This window comes from Nyctereutes procyonoides, unplaced genomic scaffold (assembly GCF_905146905.1).
Source record: "Nyctereutes procyonoides isolate TBG_1078 unplaced genomic scaffold, NYPRO_anot_genome, whole genome shotgun sequence".
NCBI classification, from domain to species: Eukaryota; Metazoa; Chordata; class Mammalia; order Carnivora; family Canidae; genus Nyctereutes; species Nyctereutes procyonoides.
Genome location: NW_026575044.1, coordinates 14,608,719 through 14,631,577, shown reverse-complemented (window position 1 = coordinate 14,631,577; position 22,859 = coordinate 14,608,719). Strand labels below are relative to the sequence as shown.

At 48.9% G+C, this 22,859-nt stretch overlaps 1 protein-coding gene across 2 annotated transcripts; it reads right to left on the bottom strand.

Annotated features, from left to right (window-relative positions):
* Positions 1–552: 552 nt before the first annotated feature.
* On the bottom strand, positions 553–7,143 carry SSR2 (signal sequence receptor subunit 2). Of its 2 annotated transcripts, XM_055324549.1 has the most exons (7): positions 7,074–7,143; positions 6,446–6,600; positions 5,088–5,186; positions 3,978–4,086; positions 2,187–2,264; positions 1,654–1,740; positions 553–1,110 (listed from the first exon to the last, which is right to left on the bottom strand). In XM_055324549.1, exons 2-7 carry the CDS (start codon positions 6,598–6,600, stop codon positions 1,000–1,002), a joined length of 639 nt encoding a protein of 212 aa, XP_055180524.1. In that variant the 5' UTR covers positions 7,074–7,143; the 3' UTR covers positions 553–999. The 2 variants fall into 2 exon arrangements, with proteins under 2 accessions (XP_055180524.1, XP_055180526.1); XM_055324551.1 differs by lacking the exon at positions 1,654–1,740.
* Between the last annotated feature and the right edge of the window lie 15,716 nt (positions 7,144–22,859).

Here is a 22,859-nt window from a genome sequence, read left to right as displayed (position 1 = left end):
GCTACTTCTTAGGCAGAATAAGGCCTAGAACTAGGCATTGACATAATAGCTTTTTCGGGATGCCTGGGTGGCTCAGCAGTTGAGCACCTGCCCTCAGGCCAGGGCGTGATCCTGGAGTCCTGGGATCGAGTCCCACATTGGGCTCCCTGCATGGAGTCTGCTTCTCTCTATACCTATGTCTCTGCCTCTCTCTCTCTCATGAATAAAGTCTTAAAAAACAAAAGACATAGCTTTTTCAAGGTCAGTGAATAAATCAGATCAGAACGTCTCACAAGGCCTAAGAACTGCTGCACGTGCGCCAACCTTCCCTCCTCTCATCTTGCATCCTCTAGCTGTGGAGAGGACTCATAGGCCAGGAAGGGTCAGGGCGAGATGAGCTGACTGGCCAGAGCAAAAAGGAAGGGATGGATGGAAGCAAACGTGTTAAGGGGCAGACGTCCCTTTGCAAACAGGACCACAGGCCTGCAGCAAGGAGGCAGGAAGTCAGCTCACTTGCCCAGCACCTGGGCGCCCAGTGCCTGAACTCACCCAGGTGACAGGAAGGCAGACAAGTCAGTGTGGCATCTGTTTTTATTAGAAAACCCCATTTGGTCAGAGCTCCCATGACCCAGAACAGAGATTGGGTAGCCTCCGAGTCACTTGGCCTTCATCTGATCTTCCACCCTCTTCCGAGAGGGGAGAGCAGGGGATGGGGGTAGAGTCAGGCAGTCTCCTTAGTGCCCCCTCCTGGGCCCCTCAGTTCACACTGCAGCACCACAAGGCACACACAGATGAGGGCCCGAGGCTTGTTGCTGGAGGCATTCCTGCTCGTTCCTGCTCATATGGCTTTGGGACGGAAGGAGGCTTTCACAGACACCAAGGCCTGGTCCCCGACTCTGGTTGAGAGCAGGCAGGATCCTGGAGAAGGTGGCAGGGGCTGGGGATGAGAGACCGCACTCCAGAGGCCCTCCGGAGTCTGGAAAGCACCTGGATCTCCTAGGCAGCGGCCTCGGAAGCCCCTCAGTTCTTCTTGGACTTTGGAGTGTCATATTTCCTCTTGCTGGAGTACCACAGCAGCAGGGGGATGCCGATGGAGGGCAGGGTCATGACTCCGAAGGCTGCCCAGTCCAGCTGTGGAAGATGACACAGGCCCTGCTTACAAGTTTGGACGAGGCCTGGGAGGGCCAGAAAGGAGGCGTGTAACGAGGAAGGGAGCAGCACAGCCCAAACGTTCAGCAGAACCTCAGCAGAGAGGCTCCTCTGACCGCTCCTGATGGGAAGGCTCTTTACAGACCCCCCTATCTTCCAAGCTACAGAGCCCAAGGCCTTGTCCGACCTCACCCAGACTGGAAGAGAAATTCTCTCTTCCATTTTATCTTTGAGGGAGGTGATGCCCGGGTCCTGCCCTGACCACCAAGCCTCCTGTGAGCCCAGTCCTGCCCATACCCCAGCCCCCTCTTCAAATCTTACACCTCCCTCTCTGCCTTTTTGCCTTGAGGTACTAGTTGTCGAGCCTTTTTCTCCCCCGAGCCACTCCCTCTCCCTAAGATGCCTGCCCTGACTTTACCTCCTCTGATTGGTTGAATGCCACCTCCCCCTGAAAGCCCTCCAGGTCAGGGGCTCCCCCAACAGCCTGTCTGTGGTCTCAGTCATGACACTTTTCTCCCCGCTGACCTGTCCTGAGGTCTCTACAAGCCCAAGATCTTTATGGGAAGGGGGTGTGTCTTGTTCACCTTTGTCTTCCTCAAGCAAAGCACAAGCCTGGACACAGAATAAGGAGCTTCATGGTTATTCACAGAACGAACACATGGATCTCCCTGGTTAGTACTTTAAGCAAATTTTCAAAGAATCGTCTCCCAGACTAGACCACAACAGTGCTCCTACCCAACCTCCCCAATGCTCTACAACTCTCAAAGTCTAAACACATATTCTGTTAAGATTCAAAATAGACCCAGGACTCCAACATGGGACTCAACTCAAGGCCATGTAGTGAAAAGGGGCAGTTTTTTTGGTTCCCTGGTAATTGTGAGCTCATTGGCAACAGTCTGTCATCATGGGTAAATCAGGACATTTGGTGGTTGTGTCAGACCCCCAAAAAACCGATATGAGAACCAACAAACTGAACAAATCTAAAGAGGCCAAAAGGTCCCACAGTCAAAACCCATTATCATCCTGGGGGAAGGGGAAGAGAACACTGCGGAGCTTACAAAATGCGGGGAGAATCTCCTATCAAACTCCCGCTGGGCCAGGATCCCTCCCTGTCCAGGGGCGCTGGTAAAGCCAATCTGAAAGGAAGACAAGAATGATGTTAGGGCAAACCCAAGTCCTTCTCAGGTGAAGAAGGGCAGTCCCAACCGACCCAATTGGAAACATGACATTTTCAATTCTCAAAGGTGTAAGAGGCTTTAAGGAGACGCGCAAAAGCTTTTGAAATAGAAAGAGCTGGATGATTTTCAGCATGTCCTAAAGAGGAATAAACCAGAAACCAGAAGACACAGGAGGAGCTTTTTCTCAACAAGGGAGGCCAGGAGTGCAGGTGATGTTAAACCAGACGTTTCCTCTTTGCCTCAGGCTCTGGAAAGAGTGGCTCACACCCCAAGCCCCTCTGCAGGACCAGTGTGTGACAGAATGACTGTCCTTGGCAATCGTTTCCCTGTTCCTCCAGTGGAAATGCTCGTCTACACCTCACAAATTGACACGAGGCTCCAACGACCTAAGGAGCACTCTGAGAAGCACGAAGCCCCACCCAAAGGCACACACTAGAGGAGGGGCTGGGGCCAGCAGCATTCCTGCCCCAAGAGCAGGCCAGGAACTGGAGCACACTGCAAACAGCCTTGCTCTCAAGTGGCAGCTGGGCCTTTGATTTTGTGTCTTTTAACCTATCAACTACCAAGGAGAATCAGAGTTCTATAGTTGGTTCTGAAAGCATAACACACTCAAGATGTGAAACCTAACTAGGATTATAAGAATGCAGTTCCGTGTGGTTTACAAAAATAATCTGATAAGTGTGGTGAATGTCAGAGACTCCTTCAGCTGATGTAAGAGTCTTCCCTGCTGGGTACTCAGTATGCAGCCTACAGCCCACCTGAAGGTCTTGTCAGACGCCTTCGTAAATTCATGGCCCCAGTGTCCCAATCTTCTCCCGGCACACTCTGGGGCTCAATGAATGTCTGTTGACCTTTTCAACAATCAACCAAAGGACTATTTACTACTGATTTTCTATGATATATGAGAAACAGAGAGACATCTAAGACAAAGTCCCCAGGCAGGAGGAGTTTATGATTAAACTGGGGAGGGGGCATGTAAAGACCTACACAGAAGAAAAAGGGGGTACTGAGCTCACAATGAAATGTTTGAGTGGCAGAGTCTGTCAGGGCTCTAGAAGTTTCAATGCAGTCAGCAAACGCTTGCTGAAAGAGGACAAAATCGTGAGGTGTAAAAGCAGAAGACAGAAATGAAGGGATGCAGTCCACAGCTTGGCCTGGAGAGGGGACACTTCCAACAGAGAAAGAATAAGAACGAGAGAGGATGGGGAGTGAGGGAAGAGTGCAAGGTCTCTGTGGGAGGAATGTGCCAGAAAGCTGGAGGTAGAGAACAGCTACCCCACCAGAGTGTCTGTGGCAGGAGCGGTCCAAGCCAGAGAAAGACACGGAAACAGCGGAGACTGGGAATGAGCCAGTGGCGGTGCAGAGAATGGGGGGGTTGGGGGTGGTAGTGGGCCGGGCAACCACATACTGGGTGGCAAGTGGTGAGGACCAGATCAGAAGCAGAGCAGTAAGCAGGAAGAGGAGGGGAGGTTACGGTTCTCCCCTCCCACCATCTCAACTGCTTCATTCTGGATCTCTACAATTTGAAACTTCCTTCCTTCCTAAGGGCAGCATCCCAGCTTCTGGTCCTTCTCACCATTCTCAGAATTTAATGGGTGCCTTGGAAAGTTTCTGCAAAGTTCCAAAGACAAGCGGATCTTGGCCCATCCAGCTAAGGTTTGAGGAACTCACCACGACAGGCCCATCCTCCTGAGCCAGGTAAGTAACAGTAGCAGAAGTAAAGTTGAAATAGCCAGCCTTGAGCGGGCGCAGGACCACGGTGTGGGAGACATTGCTAGCACTGACCTAACAGTCAAGGAAGCTAGAAGAGGAAGCTGAAGTGGAAACATCCTTTCAATGTATACACTAAATGCACCATTCACAAAACAGGCAGCCCATACATGTGATTTAATGCCTGCCATCCTCTGCAGCAATAATAAATATATGCCATCCTCTAAGCCTGGTACTTCCCAGCCAAGAGGAAGGGGTCTCGAAGACACTCAAAATCCAGGCTCTTCACGCTGTACTCAGGACTGAGGTTCCTCAAGTCAGCTTTCAAAGCAATACATGTTACAGATGAAAAATCCTTCTTACAGAAACTCTTTCATTGACTAAATGAAGGAAGACTGAAAATACAAAATAAAAACCAAAAATATGGGATCCCTGGGTGGCACAGCAGTTTGGCGCCTGCCTTTGGCCCAGGGCGCGATCCTGGAGACCCGGGATCGAATCCCACGTCGGGCTCCCGGTGCATGGAGCCTGCTTCTCCCTCTGCCTGTGTCTCTGCCTCTCTCTCTCTCTGTGTGACTATTATAAATAAATTAAAAAAAAATACCACCAAGAGAACACTTACCCTTCCCAGAAAATCTAAACATTTTAATTCACAGGGAGAAAAGTTAATCTAATTCCAAACACTCGGGAAACAACTGGTGGATGCCAGTAAAAGACACACTGAGTGAGGAACACCTCCAGAGGCCACAGGGGCTGGGGGGCTCCACACTAGTGGCCAACAGACTTTCTTCCAAAAGCAGTCTATGTACCCTCGTCCAGCCACAAACAGCCTACTATGTGTCTACATCCTCCCCACACAGTGTCGTAGGGCCTTCTAATCTGAACTTGAGGAACCTCCTTCCTTTTTCTTAGGTCTACCCTCAATCACGCCCAATTCTCTCTTGTCCCATCTTATCCAGAGAGGTGACAGAAGAATGGCTGGGCACACCCAGACTACGTGAAGTAACCTGCTGCTCTGAAGGCTGTGTGTCTTCCCCAACTTCAGGCTTTATCACCCACTGTCAAGGATACGGGGCAATCCGGTCCCATTTGACATTGAGCATTCCAGACACAATGCCAAAGTCCTCTGGGGGAAAGGAATCATCGGATAACTCCACGTCTAATGCAGCACTGCAAAATGGAGTGACAAACAGGTTAGTAAGTGGGGCACCAGGGTGGCTCAGTGGTCGAGGGTCTGCATTCAGCTCAGGTCATGATCCCAAGGTCCTGGGATTGAGTCCCACATAGGGGCTCCCTGCAGGGAGCCTGCTTCTCCCTCTGCCTGTCTCTCTGCCTCTCTGTGTCTCTCATGAATAAATAAATAAAATCTTAAAAAAAAAAAAAAGGGGATCCCTGGGAGGCGCAGTGGTTTGGCGCCTGCCTTTGGCCCAGGGCACGATCCTGGAGACCCGGGATTGAATCCCACATCGGGCTCCCGGTGCATGGAGCCTGCTTCTCCCTCTGCCTATGTCTCTGCCTCTCTCTCTCTTTCTGTGACTATCATAAAAAAAAAAAAAAAAAAAAAAAAAAAGGGTTAGTAAGTAATGATGGGGGGCTCCTGGCTCGCTCAGTCAGGGAAGCAGGCAACTCTTAATCTTGGGGTTCTGAGTTTGAGCCCCATGCTGGGTGGGGAGAGGACTTAAAAATAAAAATAAAACCTTAAAAAAAAGTAATCAGCAATTAAATCTGCCTGCTTGTACTAAAAAATCATCAGGGACACCTGGGTGGCTCAGCAGTTAAAGTGCCTGCCTTCAGCCCAGGGTGTGATCCTGGAGTCCTGGGATTGAGTCCCATGTCGGGCTCCCTGCATGGATCCTGCTTCTCCCTCTGCCTGTGTCTCTGCTTCTCTCTCTCTCTGTTCTCTCATGAATAAATAAAATCTTTAAAAAATAAAAATAAAAAAATAAAAATTTTTTAAAAATAAAAAATCATCACGAGAGAGATATAAGTCACATAGTAACAGGTTTGTTGCACTGAACAATCTAGGTCAAGGACTGGATTCTATGGCTAAAAAGCACCAAGGAAGGAAAGAGCTTAAATTCTCTCTTGTCCCAATTTCTGTGTCTACGCGTGTAGGTACAGAGAGAGAGGATCAAGACACATATGGAAGAGAGAATGAGAGCGAATAAAATTAAAGAAAGGCAACACGCATGCTTACAGGTTGATGAAAGAAAGGAAGCTAAAACCTGCAAGCCCCATTGCTTCTTCCTCCTCAGAAACTCTTCCAGCTCCAGAAAGTGGGAGAGGTTTCTCCGAGCTTAGGTGAAAGCAGGTCCAGGAGGGCCGGCACTCACAATACCTGTGGCTGCAGGAACCCCAAAGCTCTCCGGTCCCGCTGGGAAATCTAAGAATCGTTAAAGGGCCCAACCTGCAGCCCCCGGCCCCCTCACCTTGAGCCAACATTGTAGATGTTGTACTGCAAGGTCAGGTCTCGCCCCTCCACGGCGTATCTGTTCAGCAGTGACTTGGAGGCCAGAAGCCGGGCTCCTTCTTCCGCATGACTGACAGCAAACAGGGCCAACAGCACGGAAGCCAGAAGCCTCATCTTGGGGGGGGGGGACGTCAAGTGGGCAGTCAACCCAAACATGGAAGCACTCGGCCACCTGCCTCGAGCGCCCCCGCACCAAATCTAGCAGAACTCTCTTAATCTAACCAACACTGGGTCCTCCTTCCCCAACAGCCGGGAGGGCTGAGCCCCCGCCAGGACCTCCCACATGTCCTCCCCGCCGCCCTCTTCCTCAGCTGGTGGGGTCGACCGTCGCACCGGCTTCCTCTGCTCAGTCCCACAGGGTCCGCCCCACGCCCCCTGCCTGGGCCCCCACAGCCCATCCGTGGGCCCCTCAAGGGCTCAGACCGCTCGGCCCTCCCCCTCTTGCCAGGAAGACACGTCCCCCACCGGCGCGGCGCGCCTCTCCCGTCCCTGCCGCGGCTGAGCGGCCCCTCCGCCGCCACCGCTACCGTCGGGCGCCGTTCCGACCCTGGCGACCCTCGCCCGCGCCCCCAAGACTTAGCGCTCACCGCGCGCACCCCACAGTCCTTTCAGGGGGCCACCGAGACCGGAAGAGAGCGTCAGCGGCCCAAAGGCCGGAAGTGAGGTCGGGTCGGAAACCCGGATGCTCCGCGCGATGCCTCCTGGGAATCGTAGTTCCCAGCCACATCCCACCTCCGGCTCTGCGGCGCCGGCACGCGGCCGGATGCCTCTGGCCTGCGCTTTCAGTTGCTGCCACCCGGGCCAGGTGCCCCGCGGACCCCATAGGAATAGAGACCGAGTGTGCAGTCTGCAGCGCCCGGTGCGCCCGCGGTCCTGGAACCAGGGGAAAGCTCTTTCTCTCAGGGCTACTGGCATCTTTTCTGCTTGCAGAGGACAAACGTGGTCCTCCCCACATCCAGGAAGCGCCAAGCCCGGAGCTTTGCTTACAAGCCCTTGGGGAGAAAAGCGGTCCTTTCTTTTCCGTCCAGCCTGTAACCGCTCTGGCTCAGGCACATCACTGTGTGTTGTGTTCTCTGCAGTGGGCGCCCTGTCTTGGCTCTTTCCCTGCCCTTTCCATCAGCTGCCAGACAGAAGCCCACAAACAGCGAACTGGAAAAGGATGTCCGTGGGGTTCCGCGTTCGGTTCCGCGTTGGTGAATTCAGGTCTTAAGTCTGCCACTCGCTGGCTACCTAACCTTAAAACAGCTGTCACCACTGTAAAGCCTTGCTGCTCAGGTCTGTATAATGAGATAATTCCAACACTCTCCAAGTGTTGGAGGTCAGATAATGTTTTAGTGTAAAACGCTAAGCATATTGTCTGGCACAAGTATGTGCTTGGCAAATGCTGACTACCAACATTATTATTCTGCACCTCCACTGCGGCATTTCTTCATCCGGTTGCGTTTATGGAGTCCGTAGCTTGTGCCTGCACTGTTCTAGGTCATAAGGATATGGTGAGGAACAGGACACAGAAGATTTCTCCTTTCTAGGGACTTAGTTCCTATGGAATAATACACATTTCCCGTATTTGTTTTAGCGTGCCCTGCATTCCCAACCTCACACACTAGAGCTCCCTGAGGACGGGTTGTCTGTTTTGCATTTGCTCAGAGTGACAACTCCTCTACACACACCCTCCAAGCGACTACTCTCTTCTTATTCACATCCAGCCCAGCGTTCAGGTCCCTGTCCCAGTCTCATCCCCCCTGGGAAGCCTACCATGGCTTTGCCAGACTACATTGCTCTGGTGTAGCATTGGAGTTTACTATGTTTTTTCCCAGTTTCTGCCCTGAAAAAGCCACCTTAATGATTAGATGCTATTTCTCCAGTGTACACTTATCTAAAGGTCCTACAGTGATGCTGAGCACAAAGGGGGTGCTCAAGAAATACTGCTGATGGTGGGAGTTTTTATTTCTTTTTTTAGATTGATTTTATTTATTTGTTTGTTTATTCATGAAAGACACAGAGAGACATGCAGACATAGGCAGAGGGAGAAGCAGGCGCCCAGCAGGGAGCCCAATGCGCGACTCGATCCCAGGACCCTGGGATCATGCCCTGAGCCAAAGGCAGATGCTCAACCACTGAGCCACTCAAGTGCCCCCCCCTTTTAGATTTTATTTATTTATTTGAGAGAGAGTAAGCAAGACAGAGAACACGAGCTGGGGTGTGGGGGCACAGAAGGAGAAGGAGGAGCAGACTCCCACCTGAGAAGGGAGCCAGATGCAGGACTCAATCCCAGCACCCCGGGATCATGACCTGAGCCAAAGGTAGACGCTTAACCAACTGAGCCACCCAGGTGTCCCTTTACTCCTTTCCAAAGCATTGTTTTCTTTTTTTTTTCTTTTTTTTTCTTTTTTTTTTTTAATAATTTTTATTTACTTAGGATAGTCACACAGAGAGAGAGAGAGGCAGAGACACAGGCAGAGGGAGAAGCAGGCTCCATGCAACAGGAGCCCGATGTGGGATTCGATCCCGGGTCTCCAGGATCGCGCCCTGGGCCAAAGGCAGGCGCCAAACCGCTGCGCCACCCAGGGATCCCCAAAGCATTGTTTTCATAGCAATATCTCCAGACTTTGAAAGATATGAAGTGTGGATGTTCCTGTGCCTCAGACTCAGCTGCACACAAAAGGAATACATCTTCAGTGCACAAAGTACCCTACCAATAGTCACTCTGGATTCAGGAGAGAAGTGTCTCTCCATCCTTACTTTGCCCCTTTATACACTGACCCTTCTGCCTCTGCCCATTCCAGTCAAGTCCCTTGTTCATTCATGGATACATTGAGTATCCATTTTTCTTTTTTAGATTAATTTTTTTGTGATAAGTATATGTGTAAATGGAATTTGCCATTTTAACCATTTAAAGTGTACAGTTTGGTAGCCTTAAGTACAATGGCATTGTTATACAATCATCATCACCATCTATCTCCAGAAAATTTTCAACCTTTTGAATTGAAACTCCATACCTATTAAACATTAATGCTCATTCTTGTTCCCCACCAGTCCTGGCAACCACTACTCTACTTCCTGTTTCTAGGAATTTGATGACTCTAGGTGCTTCATGTAAGTGGAATCATGCAATAAACTCACTTTACACAAATAATGCATACTTATATTCTCAGTGAAAAACAAATCAATGGGCAGCCTGGGTGGCTCAGCGGTTTAGCGCCACCTTCAGCCCAGGGGGTGACCCTGGAGACCCGAGATCGAGTCCTGCGTCGGGCTCCTTGCATGGAGCCTGCTTTGCCCTTTGCCTGTGTCTCTGCTTCTCTCTCTGTCTCTCTCATGAATAAATAAATAAAATCTTTTTTAAAAAAAGAAAAATCAAGTACTGAAATAGTGACTATAAATGTCCAGATGCAAATTTAGATGGCCAAGAAATGTTAACTATTTTATTTTTCTGTAATCAAATCTAGTTTCTGTTTCCAGACTTCTCCATAGAGGAGCAGGGACTCCCTAGCCATCTTCTCCAGAGGTGCCTCTAATTTTCTAGAGGGCTCCTGATGTGCCAGAGGCATGGGGCTTGGTTATCAATACTTTTTTTTTTAATTTCTCTTAGCTATGGGAAGTCCTTAGTAATAATCAGATTTTTAAAAATATTTTATTTATTTATTCATGAGACACACACACAGAGAGAGAGAGAGGGAGAGAGAGGCAGAGACACAGACAGAGGGAGAAGCAGGCCCCACACAGGGAGCCTGATGCAGGACTGGATCCCGGGACTCCAGGATCATGCCCTGGGCCGAAGGCAGGCGCTAAACCGCTGAGCTACCCAGGGATCCCTAACCAGATTTTTAAAAAAGATTTTACTGGGATCCCTGGGTGGCTCAGTGGGTTAGCGCCTGCCTTCGGCCCAGGGCATGATCCTGGAGTCCCGGGATCCAGTCCCGCGTCAGGCTCCCTGTGTGGGGCCTGCTTCTCCCTCTGCCTGTGTCTCTGCCTCTCTCTCCCTCTCTCTGTGTCTCTCATGAATGAATAAATAAATCTTTAAAAAAATAAAAATTAGGGGATCCCTGGGTGGCTCAGCGGTTTGGCGCCTGCCTTTGGCCCAGGGCGCGATCCTGGAGTCGCGGGATCGAGTCCCACGTCGGGCTCCCTGCATGGAGCCTGCTTCTCCCTCTACCTGTGTCTCCACCTCTCTCTCTATGTGTCTATCATGAATAAATAAAAAATCTTTAAAAAAAAATAAAAAAAAAATAAAAATTAAAAAAGATTTTACTTAATTATTTTAGAGGGAGGGAGAGAGAAAAGGAGGGGCAGAGGGAGAAAGAGAGAAACTCAAGCAGACTCCCTGCTGAGTGTGGATCCCGACGAGGAGCTCCATCTCACGACCCTGAGATCATGACCTGAGCTGAAATCAAGAGTTGGTCGCTTAACTGACTGAGCCACCAGATGTCCTCTGGTTATCAATATTTCTCCTTTCTGGCATCCACTAAGACATTCAATCCTGTCTGCTTTCAGGTGTGGGTTCCATGGGAGCCTAGCCACACCCTCCCAGCCTTACCCAGACGCTCTGTAGGCACAGGGCCTCTTCTCCTTCCCCTTCTATGTTCCACCTCCTGGAGCCATGGGGCACTTCACTTCTTCCTTGCTACTCGAGGGCATTCCTCAGTTCTGCCAACTGGACTGGGACTGGGGTGAGCAGAAATCTTAAAGAATGTCTTAGGCCACCTCCCCAGGCATGGCCCAGGGCTGGCCAAGAACAAGAACATTCTCTTCCATAACTACAAAAACATTATTATACCCATGAAGTTCAACATTAACATAATACATTATTTTCTTTTCTTTCTTTTTTTTTAAAGAACTTATTTATTTATTCATGAGAGACACACACACACAGAGAGAGAGAGAGAGAGGCAGAGACACAGGCAGAGGGAGAAGCAGGCTCCATGCAGGGAGCCTGAAGTTGGACTCAATCCTGGATCTCCAGGATTATGCCCTGGGCTAAAGGTGGCGCTAAACGCTGAGCCACCTGGGCTGCCCCAATACACTATTTGCTGATGCAGTCCATATTCAGTTTTCTTCAAAATGCCATCTATGGGGATCCCTGGGCGATAAAATCGGGACGCCCTGGTGGCTCAGCGGTTGAGCGCCTGCCTTTGGCCCAGGGCGTGATCCTGGAGACCTGGGATCAAGTCCCGCATCAGGCTCCCTGCATGGGCCTGCTTCTCTCTCTGCCTCTCTTTCTGTGTGTGTGGGTCTCTCATGAAGAAATAAAATCTTTAAAAAAATAAATAAAATAAAATAAAAATAAAAAAATAAAAAAATAAAATCTTTAAAAAAAATGCCATATATGATTTTCATAGAGAATCCAGGGTCTTACGAAGGGTTACATATGGCAGCATCTCATGCGAGGGAGAAGAGATGGGGAGAGAGGCCCAGCAGCTCGATCTCTTGGCACAGATGTCTGAGGGGCTCTTCTGAGTCCTTGGATCCCCCGAAAATCTCAGACACCCGAAGTTGTCGGTGAACTGTTATCTGCTTCTTACCAAATGTGGATTCCAAGGTAGATTCTGCAGTCTGCATCTGCCACGTCGTCATGATGCCCTTTGAGGGTCTGGGCCATGTTCAAAAGTAGACCATAGTCTACTCTTCTTTCTGCTCACCCAGGTGGGTAGGGGTTGGGGAGGCATTGTTTCCAGCCTTCTCCTGATGAGAAGTGAAGCAGTGGGGATGTGTGTGGGTATCTGTAGACCGTGCCTCTTGGACCCCACCCTCCTATTGCTATGACAACCACTTCTGTGAGGACATGGGGACAAGAATTGTGAGTCTGCTGGGTGGGAAGCAGACATGCTGGAGGATCATCACATTAGTGATCACAGCACTTTATGATCATGAAGAAGAAAGAGAATGTGTCTTTATCTTCCATCGGCAAAGTAAGGGGGCAGGCTGGGGCATTGGCAGGAGCAAGGGTGCTGACCCTGAGGTCCTCCTTGCTGTGAGCTGCTCCCTCCCTCCTGACTTCTCTTTCTCTCCCTCAGGAGACCAAAGGAGCGTGGGGACCCCCAGGGGCAGAAAATCCGTCCTTTAACACCTTTGACGCATCCTTGACATCCATCTACAGCTTTGCTAATGATCTGGGCTACCAGGGGAGCCAGGAGCTGACCAGTGTGAGTGCTTCCCACCCTGCAGGCCCCTCCCCTGGGGTCCCATGCCCCTTGCCCCACCACTATGTGGACACTTTTCCTCACTGACCTCCCCCAGGATGTCCTGCCGCGACCTTCTGTATCTTCTCTGCATCCTTCCAGTTCACATCTTCACTAAACATGGCTCCAGTTTACTGCTTCCAGAATAAAACACCAACAGTAGTAACAAACACGGCTTACATTTACTGAGTACTTACCATATGCTGCTCTGGAAGGTAGAGACTATTATTACCTCTGTTTTTCCAGATAAAGAAACTGAGGCACAAGCAAGTTAAATAACTCTCCCAAGAACACATTAGTAGGAAGTAGAGATGCTAGATGCTGAGGTGTGTGTCTGACCTCAGATTCCCGCCCCCCAACAACTGCCTCCCAGTTTGAGGCCCTCTCTTTACTGTCCTCCATGGCTTCCTTTCCTTTCAACATTTCTGGGCTGAGAAACACACCTGGTGTAGGAACCTAGCTGTTCCTGATCAGAGGGAGGGCTTAAGCGTTGGCTCTGTTCTTGTTAGTAGTCACCGACACAATACACTGCTCATATTTAAAAGGCATAGTTTAGCGTTTTGACATGTGTAGGGACTCATGAGACCATCACAATCAAGATAACAGACATATCCATCACCCCCAAGTATGAATAGCCAGGATTTCCACAACAGATCAGTTAGAGGGCTGGTGTCTGCCTCCCAGAATAAATCTGTATTTAACTGAAGTATTTGCATTGGGATCCTTTGAAAAGAACCACCTGTCTCCTGCTGAGTTCAGTTCAGACTAATCCTGAGCATGTGTGCAGGGGTAGTTTGAGGTCTTCCCTGCAGTCTTCTCAGTGAATGTCCCCTGGGAGGGGGCAGGTCTTCTGGGGGGCAGGCTTCCTGGGGGGACAGGCCTGGGGGGTGCAGGTCGCCTGAGGGGGCAGAGACCCAGTAGGGGCTGGCCCTCTGAGGGGGGCAGGCCCTGCTAAGGCCTGTGGCCTGAGTCTCCCCTCTGACCTCAGCCCCTCTCTGCCTCACTACCCCCCTCAGACACGAAGTCCCGTAGGTAACAGGCTGGGTCAGTGGAGAACACACTTCATTCCTTGCTCTCGGATTCCCCAAGGAAGAAGACCCCAGCCTGCCGCAGTCCAAGAGGCAGAAGCGGAGCAAGGTGGCCAATGTGTGCATGAGGAAGGATAAGGTGAAGGAGGAGGAGGACGAGGAAGAGGCCGAGAGTGCCACTCTGCCCCGGCGATCCTTGAGGGTGAGACGCAAGCTGCCCCTGTACTCGCGGGCGTGCCAGCTGGGGCAGAAGAAACAACCTAGCACCCTGGGAAGCAGCCACAGCACGCCCACGTCCAAGACCAAGTCCTCCCGCTGGAGCATAGCCGGTTTCCTCCAGTACCTGTGCAGCTGCTGTAGCTGGTGGTACCCGAGGCCAGGGCAGGATGAGCAGGGTGACCCCTATGAGGAAGGTCCGGCGAGGAGCAAGGAGAACCCTGACAGCAACCCTTTGTAAATAAAGCAGTTTATTTTTGAAGATGGCCTGTCCCGGCCCTGTGATTGCAGATTTGCCTTTGGATTGATTGGATGATTGGTGAGTGGGTTGATTTGGGATCCACACGTCCACTTTTGTCCTCCCCTTCTGCCTTGTGGTCCCAAACCCTTCCTCACCCTTCCCGGCTCCATCTGAATTCCTGTCTCTAGTGGTCCAGGCCTCAGAGAGGTGACCCTGGAAGCCTGCAGCTGCCAGAAGCGCAAAGGGCCAAGGGCCAAGGGCCTGGCTGGAGGGCACCTCGGGGAAACAGCGAGGCCTCGCTCTTTAGGGCTCTCTTCTGAGCCAGGCTGACTCTGAGCTCAAAGCAAAGCTCCAGGCTTCTAACTTTGCAAATGATAAGATGGGAACAAAAGCAGTTTGTCCAGTCAGGCAGCAGCCATACCTGTCTGGCCCTCTTCCTCTGGCTGAGGCCGAGAGGGTCCCCACCCTGCAGAACCTCACCCCTGCCCCTGCCCCACATGCTGACAGTTGGGAGAGCATCTCTGCGATAGAGAAATGGGGAAATGCAGCCACCCTAGATCAGTCTCCCTGCAGGCACTCCCTGAAGGTGGAGGCTGAGGCCAAGGTTCCTCTGAGAGAGGGCTCTGAGAAGGGCTGTGGGGGCCCAGGGCCCAGGGTGTGCCAGGGAGAGGGCTAGGGGGGCTGTGGCCTCAGCCCGGTCCATGGAGCTCTGGAGCAAGAGTCACCCCACAAAATAGGTCCCGCTTTTGAAGCATATCAATCACTGCGAGCTGCCCAAGGTTGGGAGGTGGGTACCTTCCCCAACAAGGCAGCCCCCTGTTGATCAAGGGTCATCGCAAAGGAGCTGGGAGTAAGGGTATGGCCAGTAGAGGGATCCTCAAGGTGCCATGACAGCAGCCACTATAATTCACTGAGATCTCTTCTATTTTCCAGTATATATTTAATTTTTGTAAATGCCTCCCGTGTGCTTGAAAAGTGTATTTCAGGGGCGTCTGGGTGGCTCAGTTGGTGAAGTGTCTGCCTTCCTCTCATGATCCTGGGGTCCTGGGATTGAGTCCGGTGTCTAGCTCCCTACTCTGCAGGGAGCCTGCTTCTTCCTCTGCCCCTCCTCTTGCCCTGACTCATGCTCGTTCTCTCTCAAATAAATAAAAAAATCTTAAAAAAAAATAACAAATTGAATAAATGCTCAGTTTAAGAACTTACAGTAACCACTGCTCAGATCAAAAATGAGACATTATTATCACTCTTGTGTCCTTCTTCTGAATCACAACTTCTGACTTCTTGTACAGGTGACCACTGTGATGACCTCTGTGGTAATCACTTCCTTGTTTTGCATCATGGATTTTCCTTCTAGATAGCCATCCCTAAAAAGTAAACTTTAGCTTTGGGGCACCTGGGTGGTTCAGATGGTGGAAGCATCTGCCTTTGGCTCAAGTCATGATCCTGTGTTGGGCTATGATCCTATGTTGGGCTCCCTGCTCAGCAGGGTCTGCTTCTCCCTCTCCCACTGCTGCTCCCCCTGCCTGTTCTCTCTCTCTCTCTCTCTCTCTCTCTTTGTGTCAAATAAATAATCTTAAAAAAAAAAAGACACCCTGCTTTTAGTCCTTTTGGTGTATAGGTAGTAGTGGAAATGCTGGATCATGTGGTAAGTCTATTTTTCATTTTTTGAGAAACTGCCACCACCCTGTTTTCCACAGAGGCTCTACCATTTCACATGTTTGCGGACAGTGTAGACTTTCAATTTCTTCACATCTTCACCAACACTTGTTTTCTGTTTTTTTTTATTTTTTTTATTTTAATTTTTTTTAAATTTTTATTTATTTATGATAGTCACAGAGAGAGAGAGAGGCAGAGACACAGGCAGAGGGAGAAGCAGGCTCCATGCACCGGGAGCCCGATGTGGGATTCGATCCTGGGTCTCCAGGATCGCGCCCTGGGCCAAAGGCAGGCGCCAAACCGCTGCGCCACCCAGGGATCCCTCATTGTAGTTTTTTAATTAGGATTTTATTATGTATTTAGGGCAGCCCAGGTGGCTCAGCGGTTTAGCGCTGTGATCCTGGAGACCCGGGATCAAGTCCCACGTCAGGCTCCCTGCATGGAGCCTGCTTCTCCCTCTGCCTGTGTCTCTGCCCCTTCTGTGTGTGTGTGTGTGTGTGTGTGTGTGTGTGTGTGATGAATAAATAAATAAAATCGTTAAAAAAAGATTTTATTATGCACTTATTTTTTGAAAAGATTTTATTTATTTATTCATGAGAGACACACAGAGAGAGAGGCGGAGGGAGAAGCGGGCTCCATGTAGGGAGCCAACGTGGGACTTAGGTTCTCCAGGATCACACCCCAGGCTGCAGGCGGCGCTAAACCGCTGCGTCACCAGGGCTACCCAGGATCACGCCCTGAAGCCAAAGGCAGACTATCAACCGTTGAGCCACCCAAACGTCCCTATTATTTATTTATTTTAAAAATATTTTATTTATTTGAGAGAGAGAGAGAGAGCCACCCAGGGGCCCCCTATCCTTCTACATTTTTGGAGTATACTTTACTATTCTTTTTAAAAAACTTCTTGAGATGGTTACTTACTACTTTTCAACCTTTCAATTTTTCTAATATATGCATTTATGGCTACAGATTTTTTTCTATCTACAGCTTTAACTGTATTCTATCAGGAGCGCCTAGGTGGTTCAGTGGTTAAGGCTTCGGCTTAGGGCGTGATCCCAGAGTCCCAGGATTGAGTCCCACATCTGGCTCCCTGCATGGAGCCTGCTTCTCTCTCTGCCTGTGTCTCTGCCTCTCTCTCTCTCTCTCTCTCTCTGTCTCTCATGAATGAATTTAAAAAAAAAACTGTATTCCATCAGTGTGGGTAGATAATTTTGTATAATTGTTTACTTTTAAAATATTTTATAATTTACATTGTTGTCTCTTTTTATTTTATTTATTTTTATTGTCTCTTTTTTAAAAAGATTTTATTTATTTATTCTAGGTGCTCAACTGCTGAGCTACCCAGGCGTCCCTGTTGTCTCTTTTTTGACCATGGCTTGCTTAGTAGTATATTTCCTTATTTCCAAAAGTCTTTTTGAGTTCTAGAAAACTGCATTATGATTAGAGATCATACTTTGGATTATTTCTATCCTTTAAAATGCATTGAAAATTGTTGTACTTCCCAGTATATATTTAATTTTTGTAAATGCTTCCTGTATGTTTGAAAAATACATATATTCTATACTTCATTAGATGTGGCATTATATATATTGTATTTTATTGAACCTAAGGTGCACCCTTTGTCTGTTAGGACTGCATTAACAAAGTACCCCAAACCCCAAACCAGGTAGCCTAAACAATAGAAGTTCATTGTCTCACAGTCCGGAGGTTAGGAGTCCAGGACAAAGGTGTGGGCAGGGTAGGTTCCTTCTGAGCACTGAGGTAAGAATCTGGGCCATGCCTCTAGCACCTGGAGGTTCGCCAGTAATCTTTGGTGTTGTCCAAATTGTACAAGCATCACCCTGATCTCTGCCTTCATCTTCACCTGACATGCTCTGTGTACCCGTCTGTGTCCAAATTTGCCCTTCTAATGAGGGCACCAGTCTAATTGGGTCGGGGACCACCCCTACTCCAGCATCATCTCATCTTAATTAATTCCATCTGCAATGACTCTCTTTCCAAATAAGGTCACATTCTAAGGTCCTGGGGGGTTAGGACTTGAATATATGAATGTTTGAGGAATGCAATCCAACATATAACACGCTGTTACTTTATTTACCACCAAAAAGTTATAAAATGCTGCCAACTGAACTCTCACTCACTTCTAGGACACCAACAGTTATTAAAAAAAAAAAAGTCCTCCTTTCAGAGATGTTAAAATATGAAAAAATCTGTGTTCAAAAAAAATATTTTATTTACTTATTTGACACAGAGAAAAAGAGAGCACAAGCAAGGGGAGCAGCGGAGGGAGAGGGAGAAGCAGGCTCCTTGTAGGGAACCTGATGCGAGACTCAATCCCAGGACCCTGGGATCATGACCTGAGCTGAAGGGAGATGCTTCATTGACTGAACTACCCAGGTGTCCCTCAATTTTTTTCTATTTATATATTGGGGCCATGTTATTAGATACACAAATACTTAGGATTACTCTATTTTTCTGGTAAATGTTACTTTTTATCATTATGAATTAACCCTCTTTATCTCTTAGAGCTGCTTTCTGCCTGAAATTGTCTGGCCTATTATTAATAAAGCTACTCTAGTTTTCTTCTGGCTTGTGTCTGTAGTTTATCTTTTCCCAGACTTTGACTTTCAATCTCTCTGTTTTCTTAGGTTCTATAAATGTCTGTGGTAACTCCCAGCCCCACCCACAGGGAATTCAGAGTGTTTCACATAAAAGGGATTGATTAAAACTAGTCCCTTGCCATGACACTCTGGGACCCCAGCGTCTCCTGGAGTCTGGGCTGAGTCCCTGCCTCCCTACTGTCTGCAGGCAGGGCTAGGACCCAGGAAGTGGTGAGGGATCAGAGGCTGTTCCTCCCGCCTGGCAGCTGTCCTGGGAGTCACCCACCCTGGGCTCTGTGAGGCTGCTCCCAGCCCCTGGAGTGTCTGAGTCTCTGCTCAGCATCAAGGATGGTTCTGTGCCCCCACCTCCTTTCAGAGGAGATCGCCAGGGAACCTGGGCCTTCTGGGCTTGGCCTCAGGTCCTCAGGACGTGGGCTGAGGAACCCAGTGCCAGGGGGTGGGTCAGGCTGCCCTGCAGGCTCACATTGAAGCCTCCATGTGCAGGATCTTTTGGCCTTGTAGTTAGGCCAAAAGATTTTATTTTATTGACTCAGCCTGACAATCTTTGACTTTTAATTGAAGCATTTAAGCCATTTCCATTCATTAAAATTACTTCTATAACAGGATTTAAATCTGCCATATTGTGTGTACTTTATCCTATTTTCTCTCTTGTCTAAATAAACTTTTTATTTTGAACAAATTTAGATTTATAATAAAAATTGGAACGACAGTGAAGAGGGTTCTTATATACCACACACTCAGTTCCCCATCATTAACACCTTACATTAGTATAGTATATCTGTTACAATGAGTGAATCACTACTGATACATTACTATTAACTAAAGTCCAAACTTCATTCAGATTTCTTTAGTTTTTAGCTAATATCCTTTTTCTGTTTCAGGATCCCATCCAGGATGCTATGTTACATTTGATTGTCCTGTCTCCTTAGCTCCTCCTGACTGTGACCGTTCTTCAGACTTTCCTAGTTTCTGATGACCTTGACAGTTTCAAGGAGGAGGATGGGACATGTGGAGTGTTTTCCTCGTGATTAGACTGGGGTTAGGAGTTTTGGGGAGAAGAGAACAGAGGTAAAATGCTGTTTTTATCACATCATCTCGAGAACATTCTGTGAACATGATTCATTGTTGACCTTGGCCACCTGGCTGAGGCAGTGTCCCCTCTAAAGTCACCCCCCATACCCGTGTTCTGGAAGGGAGACCTGTGCAGCCCACACCTGAGCAGGGAGTTATACTCCATCTCCTATTAGGCAGAATATTTATGTAAGTTGTTTGGAACTATTCTGTACACGTTTGTCTTTTTTCACCCATTTTTCCCTTTAGTTACTTATTTGTATCAGTACAGAGTCATGAGCATTTACTTTACATTTGGTTAAGTTCTTTTTTTTTTTTTAATTTTTATTTATTTATTTATTTATGATAGTCACATAGAATGAGAGAGAGAGAGGCAGAGACACAGGCAGAGGGAGAAGCAGGCTCCATGCACCGGGAGCCCGACATGGGATTCGATCCCGGGTCTCCAGGATCGCGCCCTGGGCCAAAGGCAGGCGCCAAACCACTGCGCCACCCAGGGATCCCACATTTGGTTAAGTTCTTTATCACTTTATTTGTTGGTCACCTTATTCCAGCCTTGGCCACTGGAATGTCTTTCAGGGGCTCCTGTGTCCCTTTGTCACACCTCTGTCGTGGTGGGTTTTCACTTCCTTACTTTCTGTATGGGATGCTGTGGGCTCATCTTGCATACCTCCTGCCCCAGTCCCAGCATCAGCCATCCCTCCAAGACCTCTGGTTGCCTTCATTGGAGATGGTGTTAGAGACCAAGGCCTGGGCATCAGGTGTGCTTGATGCCACCAAACGTCATGACTCCAAGACCCCCTTTGCGCTGAGAGATGGACAGAGGTGTGTGCCAATTCACACATCCACAAATATCTCTATCTGTATCTGTATTAAGCCACACATGGGTTCATACTTATGTCTCTACTTCTAATCCATCACTATGTGGGTCATCCCGGCCTCATCCCCTTGCTTATCTAGAAACTCCGTGGCAACAGTGAGAAACCTCATTTCCCGTGGAGGTCCACCATTTGATTAATTGTTCAATCCTAGCACCTGTGTATAGCGGTATCAGAACTATTAACAATACATCCATGGGACATGTATCAACTAGCACACATTGCTAGGCTTCTTTCGCCTTTGCTTTTACAGATTCCACTCATTTCCAAGTTATTGGGGTCCACATCTATGCCCCTCCTCCGTGAGAATATTTCATACATTCATAATACAGATTCTCAGGTTATATCTTCATCCGGTCCTAGGGTCCCCTGACCCCCTAGATGACATGTGTGCTTCCAGTTTGCATGTACTAAGGTTTACTTTGCTGGAAAGTTCTATGGGTTTCAGCAAACATGGCGTCATGTACCCACTAATGTGGTATCGTGCACCATAGCTTCCCCATCAAGAAAAATCTGGACTGCTTCATGTGGTATTTTTTTCTTGTCTTGCTTTTGAGCCCCGACTTTATTTTCTCCTTCTGGCTATTTGGTAGGTCCATGCTGTGCTTCTGTCTGCCGGGTGAGAAGACACCCAACCCTGGCTTCCTAGTGGCTACCGTCCCTAGGCACTTGGCCACCTTCCAGCCCAAGGCGAGGACAGTAGCCACCCCAGCCCTTGTGGCCTGTCTCCTGAGCTGCCGCGCCATGAATCCTAAATGCCAATGAGACATTATTGTTTTTGTTTTATGGAATCAATGTTCCTTTAGATTGACACACATATTTAGCAATTTCAGTGTTCATCAGTCCATTCTCTTTTTTCTTTTTAAAAACGATTTTATTTATTCATGAGAGACACACAGAGAGAAGCGGAGACACAGGCAGAGGGAGAAGCAGGTTCCCTGTGGGAAGTCTAATGTGCAGCTTGATGCCAGGACCCCAGGATCAAGATCTGAGTCAAAGGCAGACACTCAACCACTGAGCCACCCAGGTGCCCCTCTTTTTTTTTTCTTTTTATTACCATGAAAGATCACTCTAAGTGACTTGGCTGGTGGTGGTGGCCTCAGGTTTGATTTGTCTTAAAATATCTTTATTTGACCTTCATTTTGGAAAGCTGTTTTCACTGGGACTGTATTCTGGGTGGGAATTATCTCCTCCAAGTGCAGGGAGGTGGTGTTCCCTTTGCCCAGCCCGGCCTCTGTACCATGGAGATGGCAGTGCTGACCTGCGGCTCCTCTCTGTGCCAACTGCCCTCATTCTCTGGTGGCTTCACACTATTCGCTCTTGGCTTTTGCCTTTCTACAGACTGCAAGTTGATTGTAATTTGTTTGTCTTCCAAATCTGTGAATCATTGGCTTGCATCGGTTCTAGGTAATGGTGATATTATTTCTTCAGGTTGTCCTGCTTCTCTCATCCCAGGGCTCGTTGAACACCTGCTGGCCCAGCTTCCCCATGTCCTCCTGTGCATTCTCCACTGCGGGAAATGGAATTCCAGTGCTCATCCTTGTGGTCTTGCCTCTAGAGGGCTCCCCTCAGCCATATGGAACCTGTTGGCACGTCTGTTCACTGACACCCTAATTTCATTTAGCCCATTTTCTTCACTCAACTCTCCACTTGGTCCTTTCACAATTGTGCCAGGTCCATTTTTGTACAAAGTCTCTGGTGTCTGCTGAAATGTCCAAGTTCAGTTTCTGTCTGTGGTTCCAGCTGATGGAATCACTGTGGGTCCATCTATTGTCCCTCACTTCTGCTTGGTCTCGTGTGCAGCACCTTATCTCATTGGGGCTTCATTCACCTTTGCTGTAGTTGCCGTTACGTTCCTCAAGATTTCTGCTGGCTTCTACCAAGCATCTGGAGATGCTAGCAACCTGGGATCATCTTTTTTTTTTTTTTTTTTTAATTTATGATAGTCACACACACACACACACAGAGAGAGAGAGAGAGAGAGAGAGAGAGAGGCAGAGACACAGGCAGAGGGAGAAACAGGCTCCATGCACCGGGAGCCCGATGCGGGACTTGATTCCGGGTCTCCAGGATCGCGCCCTGGGCCAAAGGCAGGCGCCAAACCGCTGCGCCACCCAGGGATCCCCAACCTGGGATCATCTTACTCCAAGTTTGAGGCGTGAGAATTTCCAGACCACCCAGAATGGTGGCTGCACTGCAGAATATGTGAGTGGTTTGTTCCCAGTTCAACCTTTGGGGCCCTGGTCCATGTGCTGGATCTTTACCAGCGTCCCCAGACCCCATCTCCTGTTCCCTTATGGCTCCTTCCCTCAATGCTCTCAAAGCACAGCTCAGGCCCTTACCACGTCTTCTCAACAGGCAGAAGTCCCCAGGTCTGTGACGTCCCTGGATCTGAGGCAGAGATTAGGGCCTTTCCTCCTCCCTGCCTGCCCCACCCATCTTGTTGGCCTTTTGATGCTTTTTCGGTATTCTTTGGTTTTCAC